Below are 13029 nucleotides of genomic sequence, written 5' to 3' on the forward strand. Positions count from 1 at the left end.
ACGCAAGCATCCATCAACGACAACAGGTGGAAAATTACTATTAGCCTACAGATTAAGAACTAAAGACAATTCTAAATGTAAAGACAATAATAATCAAAATAATTAAGTCTAATAAATGCCCTTGTGTTCCCAAAATAATGCTGCCAAATGTGTCTTCTTATCAAATTTGTGTTCTGGTAATACAGTTAATGCTGCCTAAAGAAAATAAAGTAAAACTAAATTTTAGGTTCGAGGTGAATGTGTCTTGCATTAATTTATGATTTAATCACTTTCGTCTTTGTTTCTTTAATACAAAGATATATGTTACTGAACCTGCAGAGTTGCTTTCACAATGCATGCTAACTGTGTGGAAATAACGCAAACTGAACTAACAGCACCTCCTGAGATGATCGGAGCATTCTCATAGAAGACAATATTCTTGCAAACAGTTTTCATACGAATGAAACAGAGAATAAAAAGTGAAAACTCTTTACATGCGCTTGTTCCATAAGACAAACTGCGAATCAGATGAAAGCATTGACGAATGCTGTTCTTAAAAATACAGATTTGCAAGCTATACAAGCTTTTTATTTTTTCCCCGTCATATTGTGTACGCACCTGTCGTGATGTGTTTGTTTATGGGTTTAACAGCATTACCACTGACCATACGTTATCAACTGAACAGGATTTATCGAAGCCTATACTAAATTATGAAACCTAAATTATAGAGCTCATATCAAATAAAATAAAAAAATGTCCAGCCAGTCATGTTAGTGGGCAACCAGTCTGGGCATTCTCCGTTGACCTCTCTCATCAACAAGAAGTTTTCACCCACAGAACTGCCGCTCACTGGATGTTTTTTGTTTTCCGCACCATTCACTTTACACTCTAGGGACTGTTGCGCGTGAAACTCTCAGGAGATCAGCAGTTACAGAAATACTCAAACCAGCCCGTCTGGCACCAACAATCATGCCACAGTCTAAATAACTGAGATCACATTTTTTCCCCATTCTGATGGTTGATGTGAACATTTACTGAAGCTCCTGACCCATATCTGCATGATTTTATACATTACACTACTGCCACATGGTTGGCTGATTAGATAATCGCATAAGTAAGCAGATGTACAGGTGTACCAAATAAAGTGGCCGGTGAGTGTATATTGCCCAGCCCTAGTGTGTCCACTGCGAGCAACTGATTTGAGTGTCAATGGCTTGCTCACATACATGTATACTCACCGTGAAATGATACAGTTGGTTAACAGTAAATGACTACAAGAAAACCCTGAAATGCAGTGTGACCACTTTACTAGGTTCAGGCATGACTTGTCTATAAACAGAATGAACGTGGGATCAGTAAAAGAAGCTGTTTGAACTAATCGATGATGACTTTAAGTAATATACATGCAGCAGATAATGCGTAATTTGTGGCACAAACGCTGGCTAAAATGCTATACATGGATTAAAGAATAATGATTAGAGGCTTATCAATGACCACGTTTACAAGCACTTAAGAAAACAGTTTATTCCAGGGTTTTAGCAGAAAGTGGCTTTCTGAAACATCACGTAAACAAGAACATTGATTTCCTTACGCCGTTTAAGGAATTAAGAGAAAGCGTTTTAACACACCCATGTTTCTTGGAGAACGCAATTTATTGTGGTCATGTAAATGCATAAGCGCCGCCGCTTCTAACTGGTTTTTGAGGACTAAGCATGTACGTAAACACACCGGATAACAAACATCATAAGATGGAGCCCAACATCATGTCAACAAAGCAAAATGAATTCAACACTTCTGGGAGTACAGTGGGAAAATCACATATACTATAAACTATACCCATCTCTCACGTTCACGTCTTTTTCCCTACCAGATGGGTTCAAAAGTCTCAAAATATCTATAAGACCAAGATTTTTACACATCCTGTGAAACCTCAGTGTTGCTCTAGGGGGCTTACACACTTTTGCTTCACTATATTCAAGGACTGAATCCATCAATAGATTAAAGTCTCCTCCCAATATTATATCATGAGGGGTGCCAGAGGTTTGCTACACAAAACAGACTCCAGCCACTAGGCAGAGCCAGCACAAAAAGAAACAAAATGGCGCCCAGCTTCCTCAGACAGTCAAGTGTATGCTCAGCGAGACAAGCTCACTTGGGGGCCACATGAGAAACATCAACTGCACTATGAAAGACAATGCTTGTAGTGGACATGTAAATATTTTGCGGCCATCCTTAGTATCTATTCTCAGTTTTGCCAGAAACATCAGTGCAAAAGCGATCTTCTGTTGATATAAGCGTTTCTTGCATTCCTTGAATCAATCACATTTCTCTCATCAAATTCGCAAAGTCTGGGAACAATGATTCTTCCAAGAAAGCTTTCCTTTACTCCTCGCCTTGCGTAACACGAGATCTTTATCGGATGATCTCAGAAATTTGGCCATAATTGATCAGGGCCTGTCTCCCTCTGCGGATGTCCGAGCTCACTCGATTTCCAGCTTATGGCCTATTATGTTGAGCAGACTTGGGAAGAGCATGTCTAGGAATTTCACCATATCTCTGCCTTCCTCATGCTCAGGAATTCCAAAAATTTGGACGTTGTTTTGTCGATTACGATTCTCCAAATCCTCCAGTTTTTCCCAAACATGTTCCAAATCTACTTTGGTCGCTAACGGGTTAGCAGCTAATTCCCTTTCCGATGACTCCAGATAATCGATCTGTTTCTCAACATCTGACATTCTTGTAACCAACTCCATGGAAGTGACCGATCGATGTATTACCGCAAGATCTTCCAAGTCCGCCACATCTTTCGCCAGCATTACAGACATGCTCGACAGTTGCCGTTGAATTTCTCCCCCCGCACCATCCAAACCGAGTCCCTGGTCTGCGGGCCTGTCTGGGGTATCAGCTTGAGCACGTAAGTGTCTTTTAATATCTTTTTTTGAATTCTTTGACATGTTGACTTCTTAGAACAGTTATGTAGCAGGGTGTATCGAATCTCTCCGGTTTATGATACAAAAAGAATTAAAAGCTAGCAAAGTGCGCAGAGCTTGTCGTTCACACGTCCAGCCCTCGTATGGCGCCACACGACTCCGAAATAATCAAAGATAAATCGATTATAAAAATAATTGTTAGCTGCAGCCCTAATTGTATGTTCATGCCATCTTTAGTAAGAATTTTTTTTTTTTACATTCAATCATAAACACTGGTCCTACTTAAAAATAAAAAAAACTGGCAAAAATAAAACACTGGTTTCTTTTCTACGGAGGACTTGAAGACTGGAATTAGTCATTTAAATGTAGGAGAACCCCATTGAAATGTTTGGTTACACAGCCACCTTGGATAATATTTGTGATGTTTATTTGCGGAGGAAAAAGTTTGGATCAGCAGGTCAATGGCTTTTCAGTTTTTCAGTGTGAGAAGCTCATCGGTCACTGCAAAGGTCACTAGAGTTAAGTTATGTTTTCTAAATTTTTACAGCTCCGATCATTTTATAACAACAACCACCAAATCTGGTGAACTGCCTGAAAGATTGTTACCTTAATGTTCCTCAGGAGTCATTAAATTAAAATTAAGAATGAACACCAACCTCTTTGTTCCTCAATATCTTCATTTTTCAGTCTGAATGATTCTGAAATACTGACGTCTTCACTCTCCTCTTTCAACTCCTCTTTAATAAACTCCATCTTTTCTGGGGCACTTAAGCAGGTTACAGAGGATACTTGGTTTTGGTTTTGCTTCGTTAAACCTTTAAAAGAGAATTTACAACTTAAAACTAAAAATAGATTAAAACAGTTAATCATGATTAATCTCAGGATTTTTCAAGGTAATGCGTTCAGTTTCTCTTTAATATAAAGAGGCCAGTCAGAGGTCAGGTGCAGAAGTGCTCTTTACTCGTGTCACTCGCTGTCTTCTTCAAAACAACTCTATCTCCTGCCATCACACAAGCCATTTAACACAAGCTGGGTTTCCATCCACATACAGTAATTCTATGAAAATTTTGGGATATTGCAAAAAAAAAAAAAACTGCTCTATGAAATAGGGATGCACCGATCCAAAACCAGCATCGGTATCGGCTACGATACTGAAGCTTTTAGACGGATCGGGTATCGGTCCGATGAGCCCAATCCAAATCCGATACTGTTAGTCATGTTTGTTACTGTCAAGTGCAAAAAATGACATAAAAGAACCATAAAAACACCATTAAAGCAGTTCATATGACTCGTGCATTTTATTCAAAGCCACTTCAAGATGTGTGATGGCTCTGTGAATCACAAAAGGCTGTATTTAATAAGTAAATATATAGTATGCACAGCGCCGGTGTGTTAGTGAATGGTGCTGCTCTGCTGACACAAACTCACGGCTATTTTTAGCCTTCTCAGCGGTGCCCAATATTTGTATTTCGGTTCACTTATAATATGCATTTAGAAGGGCACCGGAGGTGCATTTGACCAGAATTTGAATAAGAAGCGAATTAAACTACTGTGAACTTGCCTACAAACAGACACATACAGGACTTCCAGAAGTGCTCCCAGAAGACAAAGTTCTTTACAGTGTTTTATCTGCATCTCTAAAGAGCGAGTATTTTATGAATAAAAGAGTCACAGTGGCTACAATTTCTCCGGAAGTGACTATTTTGTTCTTTTGAACACATGGGAAATGAGGCTTTATTCGTACATTGTTTTACGTACATAATTTTTTGCATAAATTCGCAACTCGGATGGACAAGTTACTACAGCCAAAGTAACTTATGAACACAGATTCAACATTTTTCAAATTGCATAATAGCAGGCTATGTAATTTTGCAGCCACATATTACCCACACTTATATCTAGATATTTTGGCTTCATACTGCTCTTACTGGTAACTTTCTTTAGAGCTTCTGCATATGACACTTTATTCATGATTTTGTTTTTTTGTGCTTCTTTAGCTTGGCTTTGTTTTACACATTCTCCGTATGCTGCAATATGCTGTTCTCCATAGTTACAACATTCAACATTTAATGGGGACATCTTTGCCACACTGACTATATCCATGGCTGCCTCCAAATCTTACACACCTTTCTTTTCCTTTGCATTGATTAGCAATATACACTAGGCGTTAGCACTTAAAGCACATCAAAACTGGTGGAATGTATCCCTAACCTGGTAGCTAAAGAAGCCAAACATTATTCTGCTAGGTATGTCATCTTCAAATTCAATCATTACTGATAACACCTCTAATCTTTCAATATTTTTTATTTTTTATAGCCTTTTGGTGTCAATAACCTTTCCTCTTAAAGGAATATTCTGGGTTCAATACAAGTTAAGCTCAGTCGACAGCATTTGTGGCAAAATGTTGATTGTTGAACACAAAAAATCATTTCGACTTGTTCCTCCTTTTCTTTAAAAAAAAAAAAAAAAAAGAAAAAAGAAAAAATCTTGGTTCCAGTGAGGCACTTACAATGGAAGTGAATGGGAGCCAATTTTTTAACGTTAAAATACTCGGTTTCAAAAGTATAGACACAAATTAAAAATAATGTGCGCATTAACATGATTTTAGTGTGATAAAATCGCTTTAGAAACTTGTATGTGTAAAGTTATAACCAATTTTACAACTTCGTTGCCATGACGACATGGCACCATATACCCTAAAACGACTGTAAAAATTACAATTAAAACAACTTTACAGCTAACATAAAACACTAGTTTTAACAGAAGAATTATTGTAAGGGATTCTTTAAAATTTTAAGCTCCATATTTCTGTGTCTAAATCCTCCCAAAATTAGTCCCATTCACTTCCATTGTAAGTGCCTCACTGAAATCTCGATTTTTACTTTTGAACCTGGAGCAGTCGAAATGATTTTTGTGGTAATCAACATTATGCTACAAATGCTGTCGATTGAGCTTAACTTGTCTTGAACATGGAATATTCCTTTAATTGTGTTTTTATCTCATCAATAGAGACTGATGTAGGAACACCTGATATAAAACCCCTATGTCTTGCTGCTGTGCCTGGGACATGGGCTTTAACTTTCTTTTGATTCAGAGTTTGAAGCTTGTTGAGCTTTGTTTACAGCATGTATCAGTATTCATTCATTGGTCAAATATTTTGCGAATTTAACCTCCCCTACCTCTTACTCCATTGTCTTTGCTACTGTAATGTGATTAAAGTGCTCCTCAAATGTAATAATGACTTTTAATTCAGTTGTTGTTCCTTTAACTCTTTTAGTAGCGTCACCAGACCCTTCTCCTGAACTATCACCGCCAATCCATACTTCCCTGCTCCCACTTTTCGTCATCCAATCCACTACCTGAAGACATGACAACTACATTCTCGATTTAGTTGTTGTAACTCACCGACAGAAATCTTTACTTTGATTTGATGTATTTCTCCGTTCCTTCTTTTCCAGCAAATCTCTCAGAGCGCCGCCGTGTTTCCGTGACGTCATAAAACGTCGTGGAAAACGCTTAAAGGGATAGTTCACACAAAAATATAAATATTCTCTCATCATTTCCTATCCCTCATGCCATCCCAGATGTGTATGACTTTCTTTATTGTGCTGAACACAAATGAAGATTTTTAGAATATCTCAGCTCTGTAGGTCCATACAATGCAAGTGAATGGTGACCAGAACTCAGAACGTCCAAAAAGCACATAAAGGCATCGTAAAAGTAATCCACACAACTCCAGTGGTAACGTCCATGTCTTCAGAAGCAATGTGGGTGAGAAAGAGGTACATATTTTGAACCTCTGCGGTTGTTAAGGGCCAATCACTGTCAGTGAACTGTGTTAAACGGTTATTGGAGGGAATGGGGGAGGGGTGCGCGCAAATTACCTTTAAATTACGCATTTATTGTGTATCAAACTTTAAAAAGTGTGTCACTGAACACTAAATAAAAAACCTTTTATAAATATCACAAAATAACATACAGTAAATACAAAATGTTTTGCATACATGGGTTTAACGTTTCTGTCTGTTATTGCACTACACAGCCGATATAGCCGTGAGTAACATGTACACATCAATGGCTAAAAATATTTCACATGTCAGATTCAGTTAATATTGCTAACTCCAATATTCAACATGACTAAATATCACTAAACAGCTGGACAATAAATAGTTCAGTCCTACATTTTCTGAAAGCTTTTCAATTGTCATATGCTTTAATTTTATTTAATTGTTTTGGACAGGAATTGCCCTGTTTTTGAGAGGATCTCACTTGTGTTTCGATGTTTCCAGTCGAACTGAACACACATCCAGAATGCTGTGTTAAACTAGTCAATGAAATTACACACAAAACTTGTGTTGTTTGATTCAGTTAACAAAGACGGGATCATGAGCATAATTAAAAGATTTTTAAGATATTACCAATGCACTGATGGTGTTTAAGTAAAAGAAAAACCTTGTTGAAAAAAACCTTGTTTATTCAGATGATCTAGTCATCGTATTGTGAGGATTTTTCCCATCTAAGCTGCATGTCGTGAGATGAAATCTCTGATCCCAGTAAACAAGCGCTTTTTAATCACTTATTTTCAAACATTATATAAGAGATAAACAAGCTATCAACCACATAAATATAATATTCCAACTTACATCTGCAGACGTAACAGAGCTTGAACGGTTGAACTTGTATGAATGATTATTGTGAGGACTGAGCTGTATGTTATGAGATGAATGCGTGCATATCCCCGGTAAACTGAAGCACTCTTTAATCAAAAAAGTTGTAAAGTTTGTGAAGGAATTTCGGGATTGTAACTTCAGTCGCAGACGAATGGACATGTAGTTGTTACACCAAGTCTGCGATCAGTCGTGGTGTGCAGGGACTAAAAACAAAATGTTTTTCATTTTGGTTTGTTCTGAGCAAAAACAGTATTTTTTTGTTCCGGTTCAGAAGTTCCGCAGCCTCCTTTCCAAAAGGTTACCGGTTAGAACAAAATAAAAGAACAGTTAATAATGTTCTTTTTAACACGACAGTACTCAGCACAAAGGGGTGGGCGAAATACCAATTGCATTGTTGCCAGATCTCGCAAGAGAAATAAGCAACATGGTCTGGAAAAACAAACCCAAAATAAGCCACTTGCCTCACCAATTAGTGAAAATAAGCAATAAATTGATTTTTTGAATTGATTATTGGCATAGAAATCAAAACAACCAATTAATTAACAGTTAAGTGTTATTTTACTTACAGATCTGCTTCTGTATTAATAAAGATCTGTATTAATGCATCTTATCTAACAATAACTAAGTGAAGACTTGGAAACAACTGAGAAATTTACTTTTTACCTCTAATAATGTTTTACTTGTCAGATAGAAAACATCTCGGAATGCTACTTGCTGGAGGGACCTCGTGAAGTAATCCCAGAAGGTGCTCTTTGGTAAGGTTTCAATCATGAAAATTAGAAAAAAGTCCAAGTATACTTGTACATAAGTTTAAAAAACATTTATTTTTGTTTGGCTGGTCACATTAGGACATTGTTCCCAAAATATTTTTCACCAAGGGCCAAATTCTGTCAACAATACAAAGTCAAGGGCCACAGCCGTCTATGTAATGATGATTTTTTTTTTGTGATGCTGCTTTTATTATTATTATTATTATTAATACTATTGTTGTTTTTATTATTAAAAGAGTCACACATAAATATAAAAAAAAAATTATTAGTTCTTTTTCTCAGTATTAGTAGCCCGTTTTATTTATTCAAATAATTATGAACATTTTGTTTGTATACAGATATAAAAGCACTACACAACTTTGTCTGCTGAAAAAAAACAACAACAAAAAACTTCAATGAACAATCTGGATCTCCATGTCCTCCATGCGAGTCAACTGTTCCTGCACATCTCCAAACGGGATCTACTCCCTGCACTTTCCCGAATTGCAGATTCAATTATTAGACCTATTAGCATTAATATTGTTATTGTTCTTACTGATAATATAACAAAGTATTGCAATAATTTCAATAAAGAAAAGACCGTGAGCCAATGTTTTCTTATATAGCCTATTATTTAATATTAGGCAATGCATCATATTATTTTCTTCTTTATGTCCATTATTCCTCGTGTATTTGTACCACAGTATCTGGTGTTATATTATCCAGGCATTAATCAAGACATTATAAAAAGAGTAGTTGACTTCGGGAGGCCATTTTGAATATACTCGTAGATAAACACATGTGCAAGTATAAATAGGACGAATATTTATGCAACAGCGCTCTTTACTCGTCTCACTCACATAAAAACACAGATTATACAGGTATACTCCTCAGAATGCATCAACACCATGGAAAGAACATAATGAAATAGTTAAATTAGATAAATGAATGCTTTTTTTTATAATTACAATTTTTATTGATTCATATGCACATGACAGAGAAAAACTCAACACATATACAAAGAATCAACATTTTACCTTTAAACCCCACAAATACAATCCCACCCTGACCCCCAACGAACACCCCTGTGGTCCCACATAATAACACACACACACAACCCAAAAAAGAAAATAATTGTTTTTTATATATAAAAATAAATAAATAAAATAATAATAAACATACATGATAAAACTAAACTACACTCTCCACATCCCCTCTCCGAGAGTCCCCCAAAAAAACTAAATATTTGCCCCATTTTTTATCAAATAAGTCCCTAAACCCCAGTCTTCTACTTACCACTTCCTCAAATGCAGCTACCCTCCCCATTTCCTCACACCACTCCGAAAAAGAGGGTGCTCAATTTGACTTCCAACCCTTTAAAATTATTTGCCTGCCAATCATGAGACTAGTCAGAACCCAATTTTTAATGTGATTATCCCTCAAATTCATGACTGCCCCATCACCCAAAATACAGAGTCTGGGACAGAGCAAAATTTGAACATTCAAAATGTCACACAAATAATTCTGAACCTTTAACCAAAAATCTTGTATCTTAACACCCCCCAAAAGACATGGGTAGTGTCTCCAACTTCTGATTGGCATCGCCAGCAGGTGGGTGTGTCTTTAAGACCAAGCCTATATAATCTAGGGGGGGTCCAATAAAATCTATGTAAAATCTTAAACTGCATAAGGCGAACCCTTGCATCTCTAGATACAGACATAACATTTTTCGGAATCTTAGTCCACACTCCATCCTCCAATACCAAATGCAAATCTTTCTCCCATAATCTCTTGATAGAAGTTAAAGCTTCATCCCCCAGACTCTGAATTAGCAGGGAGTAATACACTGATGCCTCATGACCTTTTCCAAAAGCAGCAATCACCTCTCCCAAAGCACCTGCCACCCTAGGGGGATGTGTGCTACTCCCAAAAACAGTAGAGAGCATGTGGCGCAGCTGTAAATACCTATAAAACTGAGATCTGTGAATCCCAAAATGATGACCCAAATTCTCAAAAGATCTCAGTAATCCACTCTCATAGAGGTCACTGAGTGTAGTAACCCCCCTCACAATCCACTCTGACCAGCAGAAAGGGGATTTGTAAATACATAATTTGGTTCAGCCATATGTTTGAGGCAACATTTATATAAATGTCCGAATTAAACACTCTGGACACTTTTGTCCAAACCACGTGCAAATGCCAGATAATGGGGTGTGACTTAACTTCTTCAGTTAGTTTGATAGAAAGGCTTTGCAATGGCGAAATAGGGGCAAGAACTTCCTGTTCAATATGAAACCAGGGAGGGGCTCTCTCATGTGGAAGCAACCAATGAGCCAGATGTCTGAGACTGAACGCATAATAATAAAACAAAATCTTGGGTAGGCCTAGCCCACCTTTGTCAATCGGCCTACGTAACATGTTGAAATGTAATCTGGGATGTTTACCATTCCAAATAAAGGACTTTGCTATGCTATCAAATTGCTTGAAATAAGAGAGGGGGACATCTATAGAGAGTGACTGTAGTAGGTAGTTGAAATTTGGAATACAGTTCATTTTAATAACATTAACCTTCCCAATCATAGATAAATGTAATGAAGCCCACCAACTCACATCACTCGAAAACCTTTTTATTAAAGGGTCGAAATTAACTCTAAATCAGACAAATTTGCTGGGAATAAAATGCCAAAATACTTAATGCCCTGTTTGGGCCACTGGAAAGCGCCCAGCTGAAAAGCCGTTACCGGGCAGTATGCTGTCAGAGCCAAAGCTTCAAATTTAGACCAATTGACTTTGTATCCTGAGAGCTTGGAAAGGAATAAATAATTCTGTGGAGGCAAGGCATAGATCTAGTGGGGTCAGAGACAAATACTAAAATATAATCTGCATAAAGTAGAAGCTTATGCGCCATACCTCCCGCCATCACCCCTGGAAAATCATCCTCTTTTCTTATCATGGCTGCTAATGGTTCCAGGGCAAGACAGAACAATAATGGGGAAAGAGGGCAACCCTGCCGGGTGCACCTATTCAGAGTAAAATAATCTGAAATTAATCCATTTGTTTGTACCACTGCTACAGGATGTCTATAAAGTAACTTAATCCAACCAATAAATGTACTCCCGAACCCATATATTTCCAAAATCTTAAAAAGATAATCCCATTCTACCATATCAAACGCCTTTTCGGCGTCAAGTGAGATGGCAGCGACCGGAGTCTGATCATTCACTATTGACCACATGATATTGATGAGATGCCTAATGTTATCAGAAGAGCTACGGCTCCGAATAATCCCCACCTTATCTATATGTATAAGAGATGTCATAACTTCACTTAATCGGTTAGCCAAAATTTTTGACAATATTTTTACATCTAGCTGGATCAAGGAAATTGGACGGTAACTCTTACACTCGCTTGGATCTTTGTCCTTTTTAAGAATCAGACTGATCCGTGCTTGTGTCATGGTTGGTGGAAGCTTTCCGTTCTTTAATGATTCCATATAAACTTCTAGCAAAAGTGGAGCCAATTCTGTAGTATAAGATCTAAAAAATTCAGCGGCAAAACCATCTGGCCCCGGAGCCTTGCCCGTAGGTAAGGCTTTAAGTACCTCTTCAAGTTCCTCCAAGATTATCTCAGAATCCAGAGAATTTTTTTGCTCAGTCGTCAATTTAGGGAGTTCTAATGGTTCCACAAATTTTCTAATATCTTCATCAGTAGACAAAGACGTGAAACTATAGAGATCAAGATAGAACTCTTTAAAGGCATTATTAATATCAATGGCCGAGGTAAATATTTCACCACTAGCAGATTTTATTGAGGGAATTGTAGAAAAAGACTCTCTCTGCTTTATATATCTAGCCAAAAGCTTCCCTGATTTGTCCCCCAACTCAAAGTATGACTGTCTTGCCCTGAATAACCAAAACTCCACTTTCTGTGACAAAATAGTATTATATCTGTATATCAATTCTCTGAGGCCATCAGATGACATTCTGCACTTCAGCTCCGCTTCGGCACTGTTAATATTCTCTTCCAACTCCACGAGTTCTCGAGCTTTGGATTTTTTGGTAAATGAGGCATATTGTATGATCTGACCCCTAAGAACCGCCTTAAGTGCCTCCCAAGCCACACCCATAGAAGATACTGAGGACCAGTTGGTCTCCTTATAAACACTAATTTCAGTCTTTAACATTTGTTGGAAATCAGGATTTTGAAAAAGGGATACATTTAAGCACCAACTATATGATTTATTTTTCTCTGTATGTGGCAACACCTCTAAACTCACCAGGGCGTGATCTGAGACTAAAATGTTTCCAATTGAGCAATTAACAACAGATGATATGAGGGACTTAGATATCAAAAATAAATCTATTCTAGAATAAATCTTATGGACTGATGAAAAGAATGTATAGTCCCTACCAGATGGGTTCAAATGTCTCCAAATATCTGCAAGACCAAGAATTTTACACATCCTGTGAAGCATCAGTGTTGTTCTAGGGGCTTACACACTTTTGCTTCACTATGGTCAAGGACTGAGTCCATCAAAAGATTAAAGTCTCCTCCCAATATTATATCATGAGGGGTGCCAGCGGCCTGCAACACCCCCTCATATAAAAAAGCCCTGATCATCAGTGTTAGGTGCATAAATATTAGCCAAAATCAACCTTTTCCCTTGAATTTCTGCTAAAACAATAATGACTCTTCCTATTT

At 37.4% G+C, this 13029-nt stretch overlaps 2 protein-coding genes and 1 long non-coding RNA gene across 3 annotated transcripts in view; 1 reads left to right on the forward strand and 2 right to left on the reverse strand.

Moving 5' to 3' along the window:
* Window positions 1-13029, forward strand: part of LOC127440933 (uncharacterized) — a 218904-nt gene that overhangs the window by 181962 nt on the left and 23913 nt on the right. The gene's annotated exons all lie outside the window — the stretch shown is intronic.
* The window catches only part of LOC127440829 (zinc finger protein 239-like), a 116624-nt gene that overhangs the window by 66553 nt on the left and 37042 nt on the right, over window positions 1-13029 (reverse strand). The window lies entirely within an intron of this gene.
* Window positions 1-13029, reverse strand: part of LOC127440730 (gastrula zinc finger protein XlCGF57.1-like) — a 518561-nt gene that overhangs the window by 2510 nt on the left and 503022 nt on the right. Inside the window, exon 3 of the mRNA XM_051697532.1 lies at window positions 3566-3724. Coding sequence (XP_051553492.1) covers window positions 3566-3724 — 159 coding nt within the window. The remainder of the gene's footprint in view (window positions 1-3565; window positions 3725-13029) is intronic.

Source organism: Myxocyprinus asiaticus, chromosome 5 (genome assembly GCF_019703515.2).
Source record: "Myxocyprinus asiaticus isolate MX2 ecotype Aquarium Trade chromosome 5, UBuf_Myxa_2, whole genome shotgun sequence".
NCBI lineage: Eukaryota > Metazoa > Chordata > Actinopteri > Cypriniformes > Catostomidae > Myxocyprinus > Myxocyprinus asiaticus.